We start from the raw sequence: 24,500 nt of genomic DNA on the forward strand, positions 1-24,500 counted from the left end.
TTTTTTTTTTTTTTTTTTTAAGAAATATAGTTTAGTTTAGACAGGAAACTAAAAATGTGGGCATAACTTTATGAATATGATCAAATGAAATGGTTAAAAACTAGAAAACGGACCTGTTGCACTTTAATTAGTTTGTGTTTTCTTCATTTTGAGGCTTAAAGATGAACGTGATAAAATGTTTCCCCCTGGTGGACAGATGCTGAACTACATCCTGCCAATGTTCTTCAGAAATCCCAAACCAGAACTCTAAATCCCATCACGAATCCCTGAAAAATAATGCTGTAACCTGGCAATTTGGTGGAAAACCAGATGGACGCCCATTGGCCCCTCCCATAGCCTTTGATTGGATTCAAATCCCACCGTTACTTCATACAAACCAGTTTTAACTTGGATTGTGCAATTTACCCCCGCTCACTCATGCATGAAAACCTGCATCTGTAAATTTAGACAAATATCCACCAACCCCCGACCTACTGACATCCACAAAAGAAAATTCCAAAACTTATCACATTTGTAACTGGGGGTAATGTTTCCAATTGTATAGTTTTTTGTTTTGTTTTGTTTTTTTTTTTTAAATACACCCTGTACCCCAGCCAGCATGTCCATGTGGGCCCCAGAAGGGTCCCATGTGGGTTTGTCCAGTTTCCATGGTAACCCCACATGTGTTGGCCCAAATCAGAATCACAATCAGAGATCTGAACATATATTATTTATTCTTCACACTATTTTATCCTGTGATATTTATATTTCATGTCATTTGCACGACTTATATTCAGTTTTACAGATATCTTAGTTTGTGATACTTTTTATTTTTTAATGTAAATAACTGCCTTTTACTGGTATTTGTCTGTCTGTAAATTCTTGCACTGAACCACAGAGTTGGCCTCAGTTTCGTTGTACTTGGTACAATGACAATAATAAGATTCTGATTTTGATTCTGACTCTGATCTGGGCAAACACATGTGGGGTCAGCCCCTCTGTGGCCCCTCTGTAGCCCCTCTGTGGCCCCTCTGTACAGCCCCTCTGTAGCCCCTCTGTAGCCCCTCTGTACAGGCCCTCTGTAGCCCCTCTTTGGCCCCTCTGTAGCCCCTCTGTAGCCCCTCTGTGGCCCCTCTGTACCCCCTCTGTGGCCCCTCTGTACAGCCCCTCTGTGGCCCCTCTGTACAGGCCCTCTGTAGCCCCTCTGTAGCCCCTCTGTAGCCCCTCTGTACCCCCTCTGTAGCCCCTCTGTAGCCCCTCTGTACCCCCTCTGTGGCCCCTCTGTGGCCCCTCTGTACAGGCCCTCTGTAGCCCCTCTGTAGCCCCTCTGTAGCCCCTCTGTACCCCCTCTGTGGCCCCTCTGTACAGCCCCTCTGTGGCCCCTCTGTACAGGCCCTCTGTAGCCCCTCTGTAGCCCCTCTGTACCCCCTCTGTAGCCCCTCTGTACCCCCTCTGTGGCCCCTCTGTACAGGCCCTCTGTAGCCCCTCTGTGGCCCCTCTGTGGCCCCTCTGTAGCCCCTCTGTAGCCCCTCTGTGGCCCACATGGACAGGCTGTTGGGGGTGCACGTCTGACAGTTTGCTGTAGTTCCACCCCCCTCCACCAGGGGCAGTGTTCCCTCCACAGACACATGTTCAGCTGTGGCTGTGCTGTAGAATCTGACCGTGGATCAGATCAGACTCCTCTCTGTCCACTGGTTCTGTCCTTTTGTGTATAAATACCAGACCTGGGATCAGCTGTTCGTCCAGAGGCGGAACCAGCGGAAGGAGCAGACCGGCGGAAACCGGCGGAGACCGGAGACCGCTCCGAAAAAACAGCCGAACAATGTAGGTACCCTGAGTCTGAGTGGGACTGTGGACTGGGTGGGTTTACGTGCGTGTCTGACTTTTGGTCCGTGTTCTTTTACTCGCCGCGTTCACTGGGAAATTTACCGTAACACGGCGCATGCGCAGAGTGTCTGTTCTGCACCGAAACGACAGCAAACAAACAAACGGATGAATGAACAAATTTAGACACAAAGAAAAAAACAGATTAAACACACACACACAGAGACACACACACTTTAATGAACACTGATCAGTATTTTTAAAATAATCACAGTTTCAGTTTTTATCCAAACCTACAGTAGGAGTGTGTGTGTGTGTGTGTGTGTGTGTGTGGTCCATATCCTTGTGTTCAGGTGTGTGTTTCTGACCCTGGTTCAGTGAATCCTTTACAGTTTGTGTTTTTATGAATAACTCTGAACAGCTGGGACTGTGCGTAACGGCTGTGCGTAATGACGGTGCGTAATGGTGACCGCGTGCTGCTTTATGTAAGTGGGTGTCAGACCCAGACCTGGACCTGGACCTGGACCTGGACTGAGTCTGAGTCTGGTTGAACCGGAACAGACGGAGGTGCGGTGGGTCATGGCTGCAGGACTCACACTGTCCTGGCTCAGTCCGCCTGTCTTCTTCTGTGAATTAAAAACATGTGTCAGCTTTAACTGGAGCTGTGTGTGCACAGGAACAAGTACAGATATGTAGAATTTTTTGATGCCTTGCTGAAAAGCAGGGCTTCTGTACCTGTTCTAAAATAAATACGTATTACTAACTTATTTTATCTCTAGAGTGCAGTTTCCAAATATATCCTACTTTCTTCATGTTGTTAACCTGTAGTTCTTCTGTTCTATCATCAGTCATGGATATAAAACCTTAGTCTCTCACTTTTCTAAATCTAAATATTGAATCTAATAATAATGACCCTACAGATAAATTAAACCCTGTAGATAAACTCACTCAAACCCTGTGGATGGAACTGAAACCATGAGGACATGAACTACAGCCTTTTGTCCGGTTTAATATTATTAACAATAATAATAAAAAAATAATAATCATAATAATAATAATAATACATTTTGTTTGTAGGTTTATCGCCTTCCATCCGGTTAAATCTGTTCTTCAGTTTCATTCAGGCTCCAGATCAGTCCCAACATTTTCAGAACAAACACTTTTCATCTTATTTAATCTCAGACTCACATGAATGAGTTCTGTCACCGACCGGAAGCTTCCTTTAGTTGTATGAACCAGTGCGCATGCGCTGTGAGCCGAACGTTAAAAGTTAGAATTCATCATACTGATGGGAATATAAGGTTAGAAATACGCTAAATTATATAATTATGTCATTTAAAATAAATGTCTCATATGTTGGACATGTGTTAGTTGTAAATGTATTAAAAATATCGCTACTGTGTCTGTGCAGGCGGGACCGCGGCTGGTAAGTTCCCATGATGCATTGCGTCCCTTTCTCAACTTATCTTATTTTTATAAAGCAAACATTATTCTGAAATTATTCGATCATGAGTTCATAGATTTGTTAAATAATGCATTAAATGAAGTGCGTAACTACGTCATAGTCGAAAAAAATGAACCAAACTCTAGAAACACCCTGACAGAGGCGGAGGGACCACAGGATGGCCCCTCACACTCAGACCTCTGTCTGTTAGTACACTCTTGTTTCTCTTCAGATCGTATAAATCTTTCGCCTTTTACTAAAGATTTCCGTGGAGAGGAACAATAAGAGTTCTACCCAATTTTTTGATGCCCTGCGAACTGTGGGGCTTCCTGTGGTGTTAAATGAAACTGGAAGAGTGAGGGAAAGATGATGATAGGAGGGATGCTGATACTAAAGGGTGGTCTTCTGTGTGACCCTGGGGGTGTGTGTTATTTACATATAGATGACGGTGATGGGACTTGTGCTTCTTAGAAGGGAGTCGTCCAATCAGGAGTCGTTCACTGAACAGACTCGTTCATTAGACTGGCTCTGTTGTGTTTTTTGCATTCTTCTGAAACCCCAGTGTTTGAACGACTAAATCGACTTCATGTGATGATTGACAGGACGTTCCCAGGCAGCACGTCCATGTGGGCCCAGAAGGGTTCCAGCTGGGCTGCATAGGAGGGTCCCATGTGGGTTTGTCTGCTGTTTCCATGGTGGTCCCACATGTGTTGGCCCAGACCAGAATCAGAATCTCTTTACTGTTACTCTCAGGTTCAGTGCAAGAATTTACAGACAGAAAACAAACAGTAAAACAACAACAAATGTCAGTAAAAGGCAGTTATTTACATTTAAAAATAAAAAGTATTACAAACTGAAATATTTGTAAAACATAGAATTTAAGAAGTGCAAATGACATGAAAGATAAATATTGTGGGATAAATAGTGTGAAGAATAACTAATACGAGATATTCAGATCTCTGATTCTGACATGGGCCAACACATGTGGGACCACCAGAGAAACTGCACACCAACCCACATGGGACCCTTCTGGGGCCCACGTGGACATACCGGCTGGGTTTTAAAGGTGTTTAACTGGCGCGGCAGTAAATATTATCTGACCGTAAAACAGAATGGTTGGTTCAAATGTGTGGGTTAAATCCATGACATGAGAGGTGACATCAGACAAATGATGGAACTGGAGCAAAAACATCCCAGAACATTCTGTGGACTAGTCTGTAGAAGAAAAATGAAGAAGAAAATAAAACATTTTCTCATGAAATAACATTTTATTCTCCTCAAAACAACAATAGATGTGTGGAAACATACAGAAAAAACTGCACAAGACTCAACAGTGATTAATAACTTTTATTAATAAAAAAAATAAAAAAGAACGGCTCTTTACAAAGACTCGGTTCCCATCGTTCATTTCAAAGACCTGTTCAAAAGATTCGATTTGTTCGTGAACATCACATCACTAATATATAACGATTCACTGGACCATTTCCACTGATTATTGTTCAACAGTTTAATATTCAACTGTAAACAAAGAATAAAACAGAAAATACCACTGAGTTCATTATAGTTTTATTTATTTATTTACATGATGAAAAACAAAATGTGTGGAGTTCAATGACAAATAGTAAAAAAAAACCTTTTATGGCTCAGAATGTCTGTTTATCTATCTATCTATCTATCTATCTATCTATCTATCTATCTATCTATCTATCTATCTATCTATCTATCTATCTATCTATCTATCTATCTATCTATCTATCTATCTATCTATCTATCTATCTATCTATCTATCTATCTATAGTGTTGTATTTCAGTGGTTAATTCCACATAATAGTAATAATAATAATAATAATAATAATAATAATAATAATAATTCCACTGGTCTACAATTTTTTTTAGAAATGATTTGCTTCAGACATTAAATGTGCTAAATGTTACGTATTTTAATAAGATTAATTGGAAAATAAATGACAAAAGTGCCGGTTTGCTGATGTTTTCAAGGTATGTGATGAAGTGTTCTTACACATATATATTGGTTTATGTACATTTATATAATAGTTTTATAAATCTTCCACTAAATAGAACCTGTACAGTGAATGTATTCTAATGTGGAGACAGTGTTCTGAAGTAGATCTTGTAGCTCTGACACAAATATTCCTTTGGAGTCAAACCCATTCTCTCGTTAATTCTTGAATTTCACATTTTGACCCAAGGCTGTGTCTGGGACAGTTCAGCCAACCAGCATTTTTGACTGGATTTTTCTTTATCAGTGACTCTCATGGTAAAATTTCATTACTTTTATTCTGGAAGCATTTTCCTTGTAGACCAGTGTAGTAATAATAATAATAATAATAATAATAATAATAATAATAATAATAATAATAATAATAATAATAATAATAATAAGACATCACACTTATAATGCACTTTTTTTGGACACTCAAAGACGCTTCACAAACAAAACAAAAACAACAGTGAGAGGAAAAAAAAGCACAAATATGAATCAGTCCATGTCCTTCGTTGTGTGGATTTGTTCTATATGATGTAACGTCTGTCGTCTCTTTAGTCCATGTCACCTAGATTTTTTTAACTACTTCTGTATCTTATTTCTTCAGATAATCAATTCAACTGCAAATATATAAAACTCATCCAAAATACCTCTGTTGAGTTTTAATCTATAAATATATATATTATCATTTTCAGACATTTTCCAGATGGATCCACAGACTGTCGTCATATAGTTCAGCTCCTTCTATATTATTCTGTTTTTTATGTGATCCAGTCTTAAAGTCAGGTCTTATCTGTAGAAAAGCAGAAGGTTGTGTTGTTGTTTTTTTTTTCACTCCGCTCTCATCTCATCATCAGTCGTCTTGGTGTTCTTCTCGTCGTCGTCCAGTTTCCTGTTGCATCTGTTCAAACATCCCTTTTTTCTGTAAACGTCAGATTATGTTCAGTCTTTGTTTGACACTCTGCCTCCGTCTGCGTCTGTGGGTGAGTCACGACTTTATTTCAAATCTGTTTCATCAAATTAATCCACACTGACCACAGAGTAGATATGTTAGAACCCGCAGGTTTACTCACTTATTTCCTTCTTATAAGGAGCGTTTTCTGGTATCTTTCACTCTTTTTTTTCACTCTTATTTGTCCAGAAAAAGGGAACTTTTTTTTCCACATAAACATATTCAGCCTCTTATTTATTCACTGGAAATTGTTTCTGCCTTTGTTTGTGTAAATAACCACATGAATGCTGTTTGTAACACAGGTTTGATGCAGTAAAGTGTTCCATTTGTGCTTCAACTGTCAGTGTTTCACATTCTAGAGTCGAATAAAGCTGCAGCGTCACCGTTAGCAGAGTTTTCATACATGATCTACAGTTTAAAAATACTGAACTACTGAACATATGGGGTCAGTCATTAAACGTGTGTGTGTGTGTGTGTGTGTGTGTGTGTAACGTTCACTTCCCTCTCTGTGGCATCGATGTGAAGGAAATAAAAACTGAAAATGTGACAAATGAACATTAGTCAGATTTAATGTCAAACAGCACACATTTAGTGTGTTTCCATTAGATTAGATTAGATTAGATTAGATAGAACTTTATTGATCTCTTGTGCAGAACCATCAGGAAATGAAGGTTCCAATAACAACACAACGACAGAATGTACATATATAAGTAATATAAGACAAAAAGAAAGAATATAGTTATAACAATAACTACAAAAACAGGCAATTACACACTAGAAAGAACTAGTGGAAATATGTAAAAATAATAATAATAATAATAATAATAATAATAATAAAAAATAATAATAATAATAATAAAAATAATAATAATAAGCAGCAGTAAGAAAACTAAATTACCAGTAACAAACAAACATTGCACACTAGAATAAACCATAAACATCAGACGCCTGATTTAAGTATTTTAAATAATCCTCTAAAACTCTTCACTCACCAGAAAATGTCACTGAATGTTTAAATACATGTACAGTTTAACCACCGTGTGGCGCCAGAGGAAAAAACACCTGGAACTTCAGTTTAATTGGTGCTCAGATGGTTTAATCGTGACTTTGTGGAAAGTTGGTATGAATTTATATGTGGATATTTTACTCTTTACTGTCTTTGTTCTGCAAAGTTACGTTACCAGCAGTGACTACTGAGTGAGCCCTTCACAGACCGGTCTCTGCCCAGGGTCTGAAACCGATTCAAACCTGGAAGATGGGGACTGGAAATGTCTATGGACGCTCCAGCATTTAGACTGACCCAACCCACATCCTCCATGCACGCTCCAGCATTTAGACCGATCCAACCTGTGATTGCTGTGGTGTGTCCTTGACCCCCACTCCCATAATCCTTCACGGCAGACTGTGAAGGTCGCGGTGGAAACAGATTAGAAGCAGATCAACACTTTGCATGAGTTTCCTCTTTCTGCGGCCGGCTGCAGGACGCTGACTCCACTCACACGGCTGTGAAATGTGCAGTTCAGATAACACCAGTGGACGTGGCGGGCTCAAAGGGCTGGTTGTGTAAAACATCCACTAACCACAGAAGTGAGAACCTGCATGTTGTAGAACACTTACAACACCACCTCCAGGGTCAGCGTATGACTGTGTACATGTCGTTTTCTGCTGCAGAAGAACTAAGAACAGTATTTGGGATTAAAGAAACATTTAAAAAGTAAAAACCAGGATGTAGTCAGATGAAAACTCACTGGTCTGGTGATTTTCCCTTATCTTTAAAAACAGAATAAAAACACGAACACCAGCCGCGAGTTCGTCCTTCACACTGAACTGTCAGCGTCTTCCACCTGATGGAACTGAAGCTTCTGTTCTTTGGAGTTTCACTGTTTTCTGAAATTAGTCTGATCCCTGTGCATGTGTCGTCTACAGCCTCCACAGTTCATCTGACCTTCACACTTGGATGGAGTGCATGTGATCTGACAGCTAATGCTAAGCTAACGGAGCTGAAGATGGTTCCGCAACAGCTTCGTCAGTTACTAATTGGACCAGATTAGTGCATCTGTTTACTGAAACTGTGTTTACCAACAATCTGGTGTTCATGAAATGACGTCAGTATGGAGGTGTGCAACACATGGGACTGAGATGGATTAGCTTGTGCTAATTTCTGGCTAAAGTTAGCTGTTAGCTCAGAAAATAGAGTGAATAAACAAATGACTTGAATTCTTTTAGTAACTGACAGAGTTCAACAAAATAAAACTGAAATGATCATATCTGAAGAGTTTCACCTGTTTTTATTTCCCTCAGTAGTTCATTCATAGTTTGTCGACGACACCGTCCTGTTTTAGATCAAACAGAAATGTGGTTCCAGACTCAGACGACTCTGGTGACAGGATGAACCCATCGTAGGTGTCGTTCGTTGCCGTGTAAACGGTCCTCTCTTCTGTCGTTGGTTTGTGACTGACCTCCATTAAACCCTGACCACAGGTCCGGCCCCCCAACACTGGCCACGCCCAAAGCGGAACCCGGAGGTGGACCCCAACTGGACCCGGTCTCCAAACCAGGAGGTCAAACCCAGGATGAGGAGGTCGAAGAGGACCCTACCTCGGAGCGGCTCCGTGCGGTCCCGGTCCACCGCCGTCCAGACCTCCTGGTTCCGTGTGCGGACCTGGTCAACGCCGAGTGGAAGCGGAGCCAGGCCGCCCGGGTCCAGTCCCTGCAGAAGTCCTGCCCAGAGTTCCCGGTCTGCCTGGTCCTCCTGCAGGGCCGCGGAGACGCCGAGCGGCTGATCGGACACGCCCGCCTGTCCCGGGTCGTAGGTCACGGCGCCAGTCTGTTCGTGGAGTCGGTGGTGGTGTCGAAGGCGGAGCGGGGGAGGGGCTTCGGCCGAACGCTGATGGAGGAGGCGGAGCGCTACGCCCGCCGCCGCGGCTTCAAACGCCTCTGTCTGACCACGCACGACAAGCAGCACTTCTACGCCCACCTGGGGTACACGCTGTCCACGCCCGTGCAGAACGCCGGCGCCATGGCCGCCTTCGTTCCCATGGAGATGCTGCTGAGGTTTTCCAGAATGTCCAATGAGGAGACGCAGAGGAGTCCACAGGGGAGGAGCCACTCAGGCTCCACAAGTTTAACTCCTCCCCCTCCTCCTCTTTCCTCCCTCCCTCCTCCCCCTCCTCCTCTTCCTCCCTCCCTCCTCCCCCTCCCCCTCCTCCTCCTCTTTCCTCCCTCCCTCCCCCTCCCCCTCCCCCTCCTCCTCCTCCTTCCTCCCTCCCTCCCCCTCCTCCCCCTCCTCCCCCTCCTCCCCCTCCTCCTTCTGGACCTGTGCTTCAGACCCTGGACCAGACTCCGTACAGAGACGCTAAAGGCGTCCCCATCTTCTGGATGCACAAAGACATCTGAGCAGAGACCCTGACCCCTCCTGTTTACGTCTGCACAGACACAAACACAACAGTCGAACCTCCTGGTGGACGTTTAAAGGTCACTTTATTCTGTTTAGTGACCCCTAGTGGTGAAGCTGGAGGGTCCGATGCCCCTAGTGTCTGGCTGAGGTCAAAGGTCATCTTCAGAGCCAGTGTTCTGGTTCCACTCAGACTCAGTCGGTGGTTTTTGTGCATCTGAACCCTGAGCACCAGCTCCTACAGAACAGAAGGAGAAGGTGACACGTCCAGAGCTGCTGTCCAACCATGGACACACAAACGCCTCATCCTGCAGCAGTGAAAACACAGTTCAGCTGAAGGTTACTGAGCACAAACGCTTTTGTAGATCCACCTGTCTGACATAATGAAGTTTAGGAGATATCATCCATAAAACCATCATTTCTAGTTCTGACTGAGGTCAAGTTTTTTTCTATAACACATTTAACACACAGTGTCCAAAGTCCTGCACAAAACTGTAGATCCAAACACAAGCTAAGATCAAACTGATCCAACAGGTACTTGAACCCTCAGAGCAGGTTGGTGCCGTTCTTTATGCTCCAGAAGAGTCAAATAAAAACAAGATCAGATGGATTTAAAAAGGTTCAACATAATAAGTTCTTAAATCAGATTAAGTCATGTCTATAAACTCTATTCAGACTTGAGTTGAATGCCGTTCAGACCTGCCTCAGCGCAGGTTTCAGTCCAGTATTTACCCTAAAGGTCAGATGTGCTGGTGCTTCAGGTCCAGTCACAGTAGGTTTTCAGTCTGACACAGAAGTGTTCAAACTGGAACACAGCATGTGAACGCCACAAACTGCAGGTTTGACTCTGGCCTTGGTTCTTCTGTTTCTGCTGCTCAGTTCTGTCACATGATGCTGGAAAACCGTTAAATGTGCCTTATGTTCACACATCTGTTCGAGTGGAGGAAAAACTGCCAATAAAGACAATTAAAGTGAAATCAGTCTGATTTTCAGAGCTTTAATACCAGAGGTGGAACCAGAGAGTTACAGGACTGAAGACGGTTTGGTGAGAAGTCACAATAATAATCAGAATAATTTGATCATTGTTATGTCTTCAGTCTTTTTTTTCTTCCAGTTTAACACAAATCTGTGTATTTTAACGTTTATATAAACAGGGTTGGTTCAGGTGCTTTAAAGCCTTGAAAATGTTTGAATTTTAATGTTGTGTTTTCGACGTCTGAAAAATGCTTGAGTTTCAGTTGAAGTGCCTGAAAGTGTTTGCAATTATAACTGTAAGATGTGATTTATGTGTTTATTTTCAATATTAGTATGAACTCTGCCAGGTTAGATTTCAAGCCAAAGCTACTTACAGGGAGGTGAAACATTTCAAAAAATAAAAGTTTATGTAAAAAAAAAAAAAAAAAAAAAGAAAATAATAAGTGGTTGTTCTCAGGTCGACTCCAGGTACAGTTTGATCCTTTTTTTGAATAAAACTTTGTGTTCTCCTTTAATTTCTAACTTTTCTGCTGTTATGAAGCATAATTTTAAATGTTTATGACAAAACACAACATACATCATAGTGTTAAAAAGTGAAAAAAATCATCCTGAGTTTATGTTTTCCTGTAGATCTGGATTTAACCTCAGACATAAGGTGAAAATGAGCCTTAAAAGTGTTGGAATTTGACCTTAAAAATGTGTATGAACCCTGTATAAAGCAGTTGACTGGTTTTAGTTTAGTTTAGTGTTTTTCAGGTTTATGAGGAACTCCTGAAAACGCCTTGGGGGGGGGGGGGGGGGGGGCGTTACAACATCTGTTATTTATTAAAGATCTTATTTTGTACAAAGTTTTGAACCATTAACACTGAAAGGAATTCGATCTGATTTATTTACCTATAATTCTATTTCATTTTTGTCTGTATGCAGTTAACATAGTAGTTTTTCCTCGTGTTTTTGTTATTTTTAAAGTAAATTTAACATGATTATATTTGTACAGTTAGTTTTATTTGAACACTTTGGCTACTTTAGTTACTTTTGGTTACTTTGGTTACTTTAGTTACTTTGTTAGTTACTTTGGTTACTTTAGTTTCTTTTGTCCAGTTTATGACAGTACAGTAAATCTAACTCCACCCCTTTTCCCATCAGGCCTCAGCTCTGGTCATGTTCCCGCCTCTGTTGCCCCTCCCCCTTCTGCCCCTCCTCCTCCTCTCCCCCCTCCCTGGTGTCTCAGTTCCCCCCGGCCCCCCCCTCGCCGCTGCAGGTCCGGTCCTGGAGGGCGGGCCCTTCGTGGTGGTGTGGAACACGCCCACCTCCCGCTGTCAGCAGCGCTTCAGCGTCAGCCTGGACCTGGAGGACTTCCACATCGTACAGAACCGAGAGCAGAGGTTCCAGGGGCAGGTGGGCGGAGCAAACACTGGCACGAATGCTGCCTTCACAGACTGTGGGAATTAGGGGGTAAAAAATGCTAGTTACAAACTGGAAAATTGCTCGTAAACGCCCCCTCACGTTTAATTTTCCACGTGAAAAAAATGAAAATGACCTTTGACCTTTTCAAAATGGTGGAGAGCAACGAAGGATTCATGTCCAATGATAAATGAGGCTTTTATTAACCTTCTGCTGCTGTTAGCGCAGTGTTTTTCAACCTTGGGGTCGGGACCCCACGTGGCGTCACCTGGAATTCAAATGGGGTCGCCTGAAATTTCTAGTAATTGTTAAAAATAAAAATAAAAAACTTTCTGATAAAAAATATATGGTGAGTTGAGAGAGACAATCCCATACATAAAAGACAAACTGTGGTTGTGAAACTGCAGCACTGTGGTTCTGTTTGTGTCAAATGTTCACTGTGGTCAGTTTCAGATGCTGCAGCTCTTTCATAATTCATCGTTTCAGTTCTTGTTTGTTCAGTATTAATTGTCCTCCTTGTAAATCACAGCTGGACTGACTGGACAGATCCTGGCCAAGGAAAATCACATTCTCCCTTTGTGCAGTAATCTACACCAAAAACAAATTGATTTTAGCAAAAAAAAAAAAAAAAAAAATCTCTCTGTTTTGAATGTCTGGGGTTGCCAGAAATTTGTGGTGTTAAAATGGGGTCATGAGCCAAAAAAGGTTGGAAACCAGTGTGTTAGCGAATGATTTAGCACATTTACAGTACACACAATTAAATAAATAATTACATAAACGTACTGGATCAGATGAATGAACTGGTCCAAAACTGTTTTAGTATCAGGTCCATAAACTGTGTCAGACATTTTTTATTTCACTACGACAACAAAAGCACTTGAACACAACACAAGCTCATCTTCCCGACAGCACCTGAAGGCATCATTAACACCTTTAAATGGTTCATATTTGTCTAAACCCACTGTTCTTAGTCTGTGCTTCATTTCTTTGTGTATTTGGACCCTAATAGTTCACACAGTTTGAATTTGAACCCTCCAGCTGCTGCAGAACTATCTTTAAATCCACTCTACAACCTGTTTGAATTCCTTCTTAACTCGTTCCGTCTCCACGTTTGCTCATATCAGCTCCAGACTTCAGACCAACATTTCTCCAGTATTTCTCCATAACTGTTTGTCGTCATCAGCAGTTGTAGTCCAGACTGAAAATATGTCCAAACTTGGAGCCCATTACCTCAAATGTTCAGTTGTTGGTTGAACAGGACAGAGCAGCACAGCAGACAACCTGGAGGGGGCGGAGCCTGAAGTGGCTCATGTGCATTTAAAGGGCCAGCGCTCCAAACCACCTTTCTGGTGTCATTACTGAGAAATAGGGTTGAAGATGGACCTGTGGAGTTGAATGAATGAAGAGTTCAGAGCCAAGCAGAGCATTTACAGTTTATGGAGACCACAGGGAAATGTGGGAAAAGGAAGAAGAACATTTAAAAAAGATAAATATCACTGATTTAAGACAGAAACACAAAACAAAACCTGTCTGGAAAAGATAAGTTTTACCTCAAAGTGGTGACAGTTTAAGAAGCTCTTTAGGATGAGTTTGTGTGGAATAAGTTTATGTGCATTTACAGAACCGCCCTAAAGAAAATGCTGTCATTTATTATTACTGTGTTGCGCAGCAAAATGTGACTGGAATGTGAAGGTTTTATTTACAATAGAGTAAACTGATAAATACCTTCAGTCACAAAACAGTGAGTAGTTCATTTTTTAATGCATTTTTAAAATCATATTTTCACCATTTATTTATAATGAGTGACATTTCAAATGTCTGTAGCAGCAAAACTATTGGTTGAATTCATACCAAATTTGGTTTATAGATTTCCAGTGACCCAGAATAGATGTGGTTTCATTCATTCATTCATTCATTCATTCATTCATTCATTTATTTATTTATTTATTAGGGACAGTGCATATTAATAAACATCTACAACAATGTCAGCTGTAAATATGCCAGATTGTAGCAGCAGTGCTAATTTCCATCTGTAGTCCCTAGACAGGTGACAGGAAAGACAGTTGACAAAAAGGCAAAACATCCTAAAAACACACAGAACAACAGTGAGAACAATCTACTGATGTTCACAGGCTTAGTTTTCCTTCATCCAGTGTTTAAGTTGTGATTTGAAGGAGGCATATGATTGAGTCTCTTATGTTGAGTGGTAAACTTCCAGTATTCAGTTCCAGTGACTGAAAGTGTAGTTTGTCCAACAGTAGTGCACCTGTGTGGCACCTCACAGTCTCCTTTGGTAAACGAAGGTCAAAGTTCAAACTTTTCCCATTTTCTTATAATGGGTGAAATTTCACGTCTATAAAAACATTAATTTTGTTTCAGTTCACTTCAAACTTGGCACATATATAGAGACAGATGAGATGATGACATCAGCACATGCATAGACATGATGACATCAGCTGGATCCATGACAAAATAAGATACTATATGTGTGAGGGGCGGGGCTTGTTGTGTAAGGGCGGGGCTTGTTGTGCCTGGCGCCACTTGTTGATGTGTTTTTCCGCTGACGCCGTTTCAGAACATGAGCCTGTTCTACCGGGATCATCTGGGTAAATATCCGTACCTGTCCAGAGGTGGACGGAGGGTGAACGGGGGACTCCCCCAGCTGGGTCACCTGACCTCTCACCTGTCCGTCACGGTGACTCAGGTGTCCGCTCTGCTGCGTCCTGACTTCAGCGGCCTGGCGGTCATCGACTGGGAGGAGTGGCGCCCCCTGTGGGAGGAGAACTTCGGACAGAAGACGGTGTACCGACGACTGTCCGAGCAGCTGGTCCGACAGCGGAGACCGGATCTGTCGGACCGGGACGCGGCGGCACTGGCCCGGAAGGGGTTTGAGGAAAGCGCGCAAAGGTTCATGGGAGAAACGCTGCGGCTGGCGGTCAAGCATCGGCCCAATGGATTGTGGGGGTTTTATGGGTTCCCCGCATGTTTTAATAAACATAAAAGGAAAACAGGTAGGACGGACACTGGAACCCTTTAATGTCCAGGGTTCATCTGTTCACAGCTGTTCTACTGTACATGCATGCGTTTGGGTGGTTTAGTTCATATCAGCCCACACAGTGGACGCTGGTGCGTCATCACATACACTGACACCTAGTGGACACACAGGGAAGAGCGTTTATTTATACTCATAACCAAGATGGCCGACAGGAAGTCAGAAATGCTGAATATCCCAAGAATATGTTGTAAAAGTAAATCCTTCTGTATCAGGAAACAGCCCTGAAGGTAGAACAAATATGGAAACATCAAGTAACATCTAAGGATTAATATCATTGGAAAAATTACACAGATTTATTTAATATTGGAAGAAATTTACAGTTAATCCCATGTGACTAAATGTGACTCCAGTGTTTGTTTTTACACTGTCATTCATCTCATCACTGTAACTTCACTGTTCTGGATAAACCTGATCTGAACCAACAGGTCTGAGTGGGAAATTAAATTAAATTAAATTAAGGCGACACGGTGGTGCAGTGGTTAGCACTCGTGCCTCACAGACAGAAGGTCCTGGGTTCGATTCCAACACCAATTGCCCGGGGGGTGGGACCTTTCTGTGTGGAGTTTGCATGTTCTCCCCGTGTCTGCGTGGGTACTCCGGCTTCCTCCCACCATCCAAACACATGCACTGATAGGTTAATTGGTTAATCTAAATTGCCCATAGGTGTGAATGTGAGAGTGATTGTTTGACTCTATATGTTCAGTCTGCGATGAACTGGAGACTAGTCCAGGGTGAACCCCGCCTTCGCCCCCATGTAGCTGGGATAGACTCCAAGCGATCCCCGTGACCCTAGTGAGGATAAAGCGGGTTCAGAAAATGAATAAATTAAATTAAATTAAATTAGCTGTTTAAAAAAAAAAGACTGTATACAAATATCACACAACCTGTACCAAAAATATTTACAATATACAAAACTACAAGAAATACTGAAATAAAGAAAAGGTCAACTCTATAATATAGATGGAAAAATATGTAGAACATATAATGATACATACAGGTAATATAGGACAATAAGTATTTAAATTTTGTTTTGTTTTTTTGTGTATTATCTCCATAAAGTGATAGAATGTAATAGTAATAGAATGAGTTAAAATGTGAGAAAACATCAGATTATTAGTATTAAATCCATATTTCTTTGCCTCTAAAGCTAAACTCATGGTGTTCAGATGAGTGGACGTTTATGGAACTGCATGAAAAATAGGTTCATTTCAGAAATAAAGAATAAAAACACTCAGGAAAAGAACCTGGACTGAGGTTCTAATAATTCACAAATGAAAGGGTTAATAAAACTTACATGTAATTTAACAAAGAATAGACCCTAAATGACAAGGAAAAGGTCAAGTTTATTTCTAGAGCACATTTACAATAAAGTAAATTGTACAAATATGCAGGTAAAAATACAAGAAATGATAAAACTATTAAAAATAAATAGATATATTGGATAAAATCTACTAACACTGATATAACAGATGCACAATAATAGGATAAATAACATCTAAAAACACAACCAGATGAAAAGGTAAAACCAGGGTCTCATGCTAACCCTGGCCTATGTTCTTCCTTTCGTGTCTGTTCAGATCAGTTCTACACCGGCCGCTGCCACAGAGGAACCCGGCAGAAGAACCAGCGTCTGCGGTGGCTGTGGAGGCGCTCCACGGCGCTCTACCCCAGCGTCTACCTCCCACTGAGGCTGGCAGGGTCCGCAGACGCCGCTCTGATGGTCAGGTACACACATGACATTCACAATAATACCTGCGACAGCAGAAACCTCTCCATATATTGTACAGTTCTATTGTTCTTCCATATCTGAACTATTGTGCAGCGATATGGGGTAAGAATTCTAAATCAAATATTAATTCTATATTCATACTTCAAAAAAAGGAAATTTGACTTGTCAATCAAACACAGAACTGAGCTCCAACAAATCCCCAATTTATCAAATTAAATCTCCTAAAACTACATGATTTTGTCGACAGTAATACTCTTATTATAATGTATAAAGCCCATGACCATATGCCCCCCCCCACAGTCTACAGGAGGTGTTTGAGCCCAGGCAAAGGAATTAGAATTTAAGGGAAACTGAAATCTACAAGAAAATTAAGGGTAGAACAAACATAAAAAGCCAGTGTATCTGTGTCAGAGGGTTCATCTGTGGAATAATCTGGAGCAAAACTGAAAAATGTCTTCTTCAGTTTGTGCATTTAAAAGGATGTGTAAATCCACTATAATAACAAAATATAGAACATTATAGAAGTACGCATAAAATAAGATATTATTGTAGTTAATAGGTTATCATGATAAGAAGATATTATCACATTTATTGATCATTGTATTTGGGGTAAATATATAAAGTACATTTAAATAATATAGTCTAGATTAAAAATGTTTGATTACGCAAATCTGATTGTGTGTGAGGTGACTAAAAAGGTGTATGTGAGTGGTTTGTATGGATGTTTTGTGTTATTGTAAAAAAAATATACAGAGGAAAAAGTGTGTTAAAAAATCAAAGGAAGCGGATCAAGTTTGATTATTAGTTTGGAAAAAGGGGGCGGAGTCAGTAAGTTCTACTTCTGCCCACTCCTTTTCAAGCGCAGAAAAATTGTAGTGATTTTCTTTTTGACCATGTTGTAGGATTCTTTGTTATCTGATGATTCTATGTGCTGGAAATAAAAAAAACTACTACAATGACATTAAGAAAGTCTATAAAAATAATGCATTTACATCTGAATAAATATTGCTTTGTTACTGTTTAAACACAGGATTATTACATGACTTACTGGATGCACATCACTCCACTTCCCATGAGCCCATGTGTTCACGGCTGTTGGATGTGTCTGACCAGGCTAATGTCTCCGTCCTGTCAAAGCCACAGAGTGGTTCATGTTCGCTGTGCTTGTCGCTGCTCCGTTCTGCTGGATGTTTAAGCTGAATGTGTCCCACTGACAGACACAGAGTACTGGAGGCTCTGAGGGTGGCGTCAGCCTGGCGTCCACACCCCAACCACAGCACCCCGGTGTTCCCCTACAACAGACTGGCCTTCACACACACACTCAGCTTCCTCAATAAGGTAAGACGTCAGCGCTAAACTGTTAGCACACTTTATTATCCCCAAAACTCTGCATTTTACCCAATATAACACACACACAACCTAGCATTAGCATTAGCATTAGCACAATAGGAGCAGGGCGCTCAGTGGCGGCTCGTCAGTAGAGGGGGCTAGGGCGTTTATATTTATATATTTCATACTAATGTTTAAATAAATGAGCTGTACATGATCCAGGCAGTGAGTACCAGGTAGAATCTGTGTTCAGGTGGAATTTAAACATGTTTTTGGTTGTTTAATAAACGGTCAAGTCAAGTGTTTCCTGTTTGGGCGCCGCCAAAAAACTCCGAAGACTCAGGTTATAAATGGTGCATGTGCAGTAGACCCCCTCCAATACAAGAGAAAGGAGAGCCTCGGGACGCTAAAACAAGCCCCGCCCACTGGAGTAAATGTCACATCCTGAAGACAATCAAGACTTTCCTCAGACGTGGAATCAGTGAACAGGTCTGTAAATTCAACTGCAGAGATGTGACTGAACAGCTGTTTAGTTCAGTGGTGAACCGAACAGACTACTGTGGGTGGAGACGCAGGATTGACTCCCAGTACAAAAGTAATCTGTAACATATTTTAACCCTTATGGTGAGTATTAAAGACATTTATCAGTTACATGTGTGACTTTAACTATAGTCATAGAAAAATCTACATGTTTGAAGGACAGACAGTGAAATGTACAAATCAAAATAGGACCAAGGCTCCTGTAGTCACACAGCATGTTTAAAGACAGTGATTGACATTCATTTGACCTTTCAAGGTCAATCAAGGTCAAAGGTCATGGCACCAAATGAAAGCCCATATGTGACTTCCTATCTATTATCAATAGTAATTAGATCAGTATCTTTAACTGTTTTCAAGTTGAACTTTGAAATGTGTCCCATTATAAACCAAGGGGGGTTTGAAACATTTCAAAAATTCATAAAAAAATTCAAAAATCAATATTACCCAATTCTTTAAACAAACTTGGTAGACCTTACCCCAAAGATGTTCCACAAGAAATATCGAGTCATTCTAACCGACCATTTCGAAGAAGATTCTTGAAACATGGTTTATGGACAGACGGACGGACACCAGCCGAACCCAACTGTCCATCAGACCGCTGGTCCGATGGACTAAAAGTACATGACTGAACACACATACTGTGGGTTTTCATTTGAATTAAATTCATATTTTAGACAGTGGTGCATGTGCTTTGGCGTACCCTAGTGGTGATATGTGGTTCTAGTGCATCTGTAAACTGACCTGGATACTGCTGCTGCTGCTGGAGGACAAACACTGACCAGAGTGGACACACACTCATTCACACAGTTTTTATGTCTCTGTTGTGCAGATGTTTGGGTTCTGAATAAAGACAACAACGTGTCTCCAGTTTAACTCAACAGAACATGAGGGGGGTTTCATCTGTGCTCATATTTGTGGTCCTTTATGGTCCAGTTGGGTCTGATGGAAGTGTTTGTGTGCAGACGGACCTGGAGAACACACTGGGAGAAAGCGCAGCTCTGGGGGTGGCGGGGGTCGTCCTGTGGGGGGAGGTGGAGTTCGCCAAGTCCAAGGTGTGTGAGTCTGTCTAAAATACATCTGAGTACGATTACAGACCAGGGGGTTACCATGACGGCGCTTTATTTATTTATTTCAACCAGGAAAAACAACAACAGCTATTATTATTGTTATTATTATTATTATTTATTTCAACCACAAAAACACTAACAGCTATTTATTTATTTATTTAGATTTAATTTAATCTACTTATTCATTCATTCATTCATTTCTTTATATATCTATTATTATTATTATTATTATTATTATTATTATTATTATTATTATTATTAATAAATTTAAATGTAATTTAATCTACATATTCATTTTCTTTATATATCTTTTTTTTTCATTCCATCTATTTTGTCAAGATAATTCCTTAATTTAAAACTTGATATTTTTTTTCACTGTACTCAATGTACTAATTGTAATAGATTACCCACTGTTTTTATATAATGTAAGACAGGAGACATGTTGTTGATATTATTTTGTATCTTGTCTGTAAAACTTAATGGAAAAAAATATTATGGAAAAAAAAAAAAATCATGTGAATGTAGTGAAGCCAGAGTTCAGTTTCTGCTTCTCCTCATGGATGAAAGTTGGACTAACTCCAACATTTTAACCATGAACTGAAACCACAGTCTGTGTTCAACTGAAGCACTGATGAACAGAACCATGTGACTGATGGTCCTGCTCTGTGTCTCCAGGACCAGTGTGTCCTCCTCAGGGACTACATCCACACCGTCCTGGGTCCATTCATACGGTCTCTGCGCTCTGACGCCTGCCGCTGCAGCATCCGCCTTTGCCATGGCAACGGACGCTGTGCCCGGCGACGCCTCCGGTCCGGTCACATGTTTTCTTCTGCTTCGGACGAACATCTACAGGAGCATTTCATGTGTCGGTGTTACTCAGGTTGGACTGGACACGGGTGTCAGCACAAGGAATGAAGGAAACCAGGGAATAGTCTGGAGTGAACATTTTTTTGTCGTAGTTTTGTGAAATGAAGCCATCAGCATCCATTTGGTGTCAACCAAAAAAGAAAGCAGGTAGATGTTTTTAACCCTTTAAACGCCATAAATGCCCTTTAAACAGACCATAATAACTCCAGACAGTGTCCAAATCTGGTTCCCTCCTCCCACCAGTAGATGGCGGACATGAGCCCCTTCCATCCTAACACTGTTTCAGGGCATGTTTCTATTCAAAGTTGAACCCTTTCATGTATGAATTATGAGACCCATAATCAATAGTTTGGATTTTATTCCTCTTTAGGCATGAAAAAAACAATGCAGTTGAAATTTTTTAATGTACCTATTTTTCATGGAGTTACAAAAACGTCCACTCAGCTGGACACCATGTGTTTGATTTTTGAAACATGTATTTAAACCCATCACCAGAAAGAGATATGTGTGAAAACTATGCAATAAAAACATTTTCAATGCCACTAATCTGATGTTTTCTAACATTTTAACACATTCTAATACTAGTTATTACTCACTTCATGGAGATAATTTACAAACAAAAAAAAAAGAACTCTTTGTTTAACAAACCTGTTAATTACAGTCTAATAACAATTAGCAATTGATTTACACTTAAACACGTTACTGCAGATCAGGTTTACCATGAACAGCCAAGTTACAGTAATGGTCTGAATTGCAGTGTTTGTGATGATGTGTAAGTGTCCACTGTGTCGGCTGATATGCAACTAAAGCAACAAAACCCATGAATACACAAGAGAACAGCTGGACAACAGCTGTCCACTGTACATGAAAGGGTTAAAGGCGTGGTCCACAGCTGGTTTAGTGAGTAAGAAAAGCTGAATTAGTTTTAGTTTGGATAAATAAGGGCAGATTTGAATAAAAATATACTAAAACTTACTGCATTTTACTTTACAGTGATGTTTATGTTCAGTTATTTTAAGGATAAGAAGAAAAAAAAAACACAAAGAAAACTTCCATGTAAATATGTTCAAAGTTCAATTTTACTGAAAGTTACACAATCCAATATGGCCGCCACCCTGTGACGTCACAACATGCAAATTAGATGAGTACATTTACTCCCATCGTAAACTTGGAGTCAATCTGATATTTTTCTCTTTTACATTATGACTTTGTCTCTAAACAGTTCCAAGGTACAGCTTTTTGAAATATGGATATGAAAATTGAATTTATTATCATAAAATATTATTATATTCTTATTATTATATTATAATAATTAGATTATTATTACAAATATTGCGCGTGCCAGTACTCTGGAGGTGTGGCTTCAGGGGGGGTGTCTGAAGAAAGGGGTTTGGACTTCTGAATCTAGTATTTTCAAAATGTAGCTGCTGGAACCATTTTTCTAAGATCTCATATTCCACCTTTAACTGTGACGTTAACTGCGATTAACCGTAACACCATGACATGTTTACACCCCTCGTATACTCCAGATATGAGCACAGTACTGTGGACACAAGAGGACAATGAGTTCATGAACAATGTCCATGACTGGACCTGGGACAAATACAGGACAGGACAAATGAGAACATCTGATTGGCTCTGTGGAAATAGACACGCCCATATTTGGTGTCTCAGTACGGTGGCAGTAGACATTACCTTAAAATCTAAGTAAAATATTCATTGACAGATTCTAATCCAGACGGTCACTTTGACACTTTTAACACCTTTAACCTTTAGTCCACAGGTGTTAAACATGTGGCCCTGGGGCCAAATCCGGCCCACCAAAGGGTCCAGGCCGGCCCTGGGGATGAATGTGTGAAATGCAAAAATTACACTAAGATGTTAACAATCCTTTTAGTTCAGGTTCCACATTCAGACCAATTCAATCTCAAGTGGGTCAGAACCAGTAATATACGATCATAATAACATAGAAATAATGACAACTCCAAATTTTTCTCTTTGTAAATGTAAATATTTTCATGTATTTGCACTAAAATAAAGTATAATTTCACAAAAAATGTGAATAACCTGAACAAATATGAACAACCTGAAATGTCTTAAGAGAAGTAAGGACAATTTTAACAATATTCTGCCTGTTATTAAATGTTTTGTGTGTTCGTAGATCCACTGTGATCTATAAGTTCTAATGTACATGTGGAAACGATAAACTGAGGCAGAATATTGTTAAAATTACACTTATTTTTTCAGTTTGTTCAGGTTATTCACATCTTTTGAAAGGAGAGTTTGTACATGTAAACATTTTCATCATGTAAATGTATTTTTTTCGCTCTTAAACATAGAGAAAAGTTTGGAGTTGACATTCTTTATATATTATTATGTTATTATTTTACTGGTCCGGTCTACTTCAGGTTAAATTTCGCTGAATGTGGAACTGAACTCAGATGAGTTTGACAGCCCTGCTTTAAAGGATGTTTTTGTATGAAATCATGGAGCGCAGCACCAGTTATCGACAAAAACCATGAAAGTATCACCGATCACACACAGCTCAGCGGTGTTTAGATGCACAGACCCGCTTCCAGCTGACGTTCCTGTGGCCCCGCCCTCCACCGTGTCCCCGCTCTAGACCACACCCCCTGTGTTTGGGTGGTGTTTTGGGGCGGTGCTGCTCATGTCCCTCCTCTCATGGCCGTCAGATTGAGCCTCAGTGTTTTCAGTTCTTGGATCAGCAGTGACAGCTCATTGGCCGCCGCCTCTTTCTCCTTCACAGCTTCAGTTAACATCCTGATAGCGCCGCCCTGCTGGACTGGAAGAGCAACGCACACAGAGAACAAAAGGAAAAGAAACGTCAGGGTAGAAATAAGGACCGACACCAGGACCGACCATTTGTCGACAAACTATTTTTGTGTCCACTTCCAAATGAATTTTCCTCCATATATAATCTTTCCTCAGTGATTTATCAACATTTATCATAATATTTTCTTCTGTATTTCACATTTTTCAGTGTAAATCATTTCTTTTCCTGTATCAGGCGTGTCAAACTCATTTTAGTTCAGAGACCAGATTCAGCTAAATTTGATCTGAAATGGGCCAGACCAGTAAAATAATAACATAATAATATATAAATAATGTCAACTCCAAACTTTTCTCTATGTTTTAGAGCAAAAAAAGTAAATTTACATTATGAACAGGTTTACATCTACAAACTGTCCTTTCAAAAGATGTGAATAAAATGAACAAACTGAAAAAAATTAGTGTAGTTTTAACAATATCCTGCCTCAGTTTATCATTTATACATGTACATTATAACTTACAGATCACAGTGGATCTACAAACACACAAAACATTGAGTAACAGGCAGAATATTGTTAAAATTGTACTTGCTTCTCTTAAGACATTTCAGTTTATTCACATTTTTTGCAAAATTATACTTCGTTTTAGCGTAAATACATGAAAATATTTACATTTACAAAGAGAAACATTTGGAGTTGTCATTATTTATGTGTTATTATAATAGTATTTGACTGGTTCTGACCCACTTGAATTTGATTTGGTCTGAATGTGGAACCTGAACTAAAAGTTCATATCTTAGTGTAATTTTTGCATTTCACAAACTCATCCCAAGGGCCGGACTGGACCCTATGGCGGGCCGGCCCCTGGTCCACATGTTTGACACCTGTGTCCTATATTCAATTCACTGATGATGTAGATGTTCATAAAAGTTCAGAGTAAATTCAAAGGTTATTTTATTAAAACAGAGAAAACTGCAGAAACAGTGTCTTTTTCAGTCCAATCTGTCATTAACTAAATACATAATTTATTTTGTTCATGTTGCTTATTATGTTTAAGTTTTTAATTGATTTTGTTAATTTTCTTCCTTATTTTCTCCATGTTATTTATTATTTTATGAATTTTCTTATTCTTATTAATTTAACTTTA

The 24,500-nt window shown here is 40.3% G+C and overlaps 2 protein-coding genes and 1 non-coding gene across 4 annotated transcripts; all 3 read left to right on the plus strand.

Moving 5' to 3' along the window:
- Positions 1 to 1,518: 1,518 nt before the first annotated feature.
- naa80 (N-alpha-acetyltransferase 80, NatH catalytic subunit) lies at positions 1,519 to 9,617 on the plus strand. The gene is given in 3 exon segments (XM_030137718.1): positions 1,519 to 1,803; positions 8,686 to 9,379; positions 9,382 to 9,617. Coding segments are annotated over 3 exon segments (915 nt in total). The 5' UTR covers positions 1,519 to 1,801; the 3' UTR covers positions 9,601 to 9,617.
- Positions 3,460 to 3,574, plus strand: LOC115423271 (U5 spliceosomal RNA). The gene has a single exon (XR_003935942.1). It is a non-coding gene; the product is annotated as a U5 spliceosomal RNA (small nuclear RNA).
- hyal3 (hyaluronidase 3) lies at positions 6,118 to 20,968 on the plus strand. Of its 2 annotated transcripts, none has more exons than XM_030137716.1 (7): positions 6,118 to 6,235; positions 11,720 to 11,971; positions 14,553 to 14,988; positions 16,610 to 16,757; positions 17,979 to 18,099; positions 19,593 to 19,682; positions 20,373 to 20,968. In XM_030137716.1, exons 1-7 carry the CDS (start codon positions 6,191 to 6,193, stop codon positions 20,610 to 20,612), a joined length of 1,332 nt encoding a protein of 443 aa, XP_029993576.1. In that variant the 5' UTR covers positions 6,118 to 6,190; the 3' UTR covers positions 20,613 to 20,968. The 2 variants fall into 2 exon arrangements, with proteins under 2 accessions (XP_029993576.1, XP_029993577.1); XM_030137717.1 differs by lacking the exon at positions 6,118 to 6,235 and adding an exon at positions 9,898 to 9,937.
- Positions 20,969 to 24,500: the final 3,532 nt, after the last annotated feature.

This window comes from Sphaeramia orbicularis, chromosome 7 (assembly GCF_902148855.1).
Source record: "Sphaeramia orbicularis chromosome 7, fSphaOr1.1, whole genome shotgun sequence".
Lineage (NCBI taxonomy): Eukaryota > Metazoa > Chordata > Actinopteri > Kurtiformes > Apogonidae > Sphaeramia > Sphaeramia orbicularis.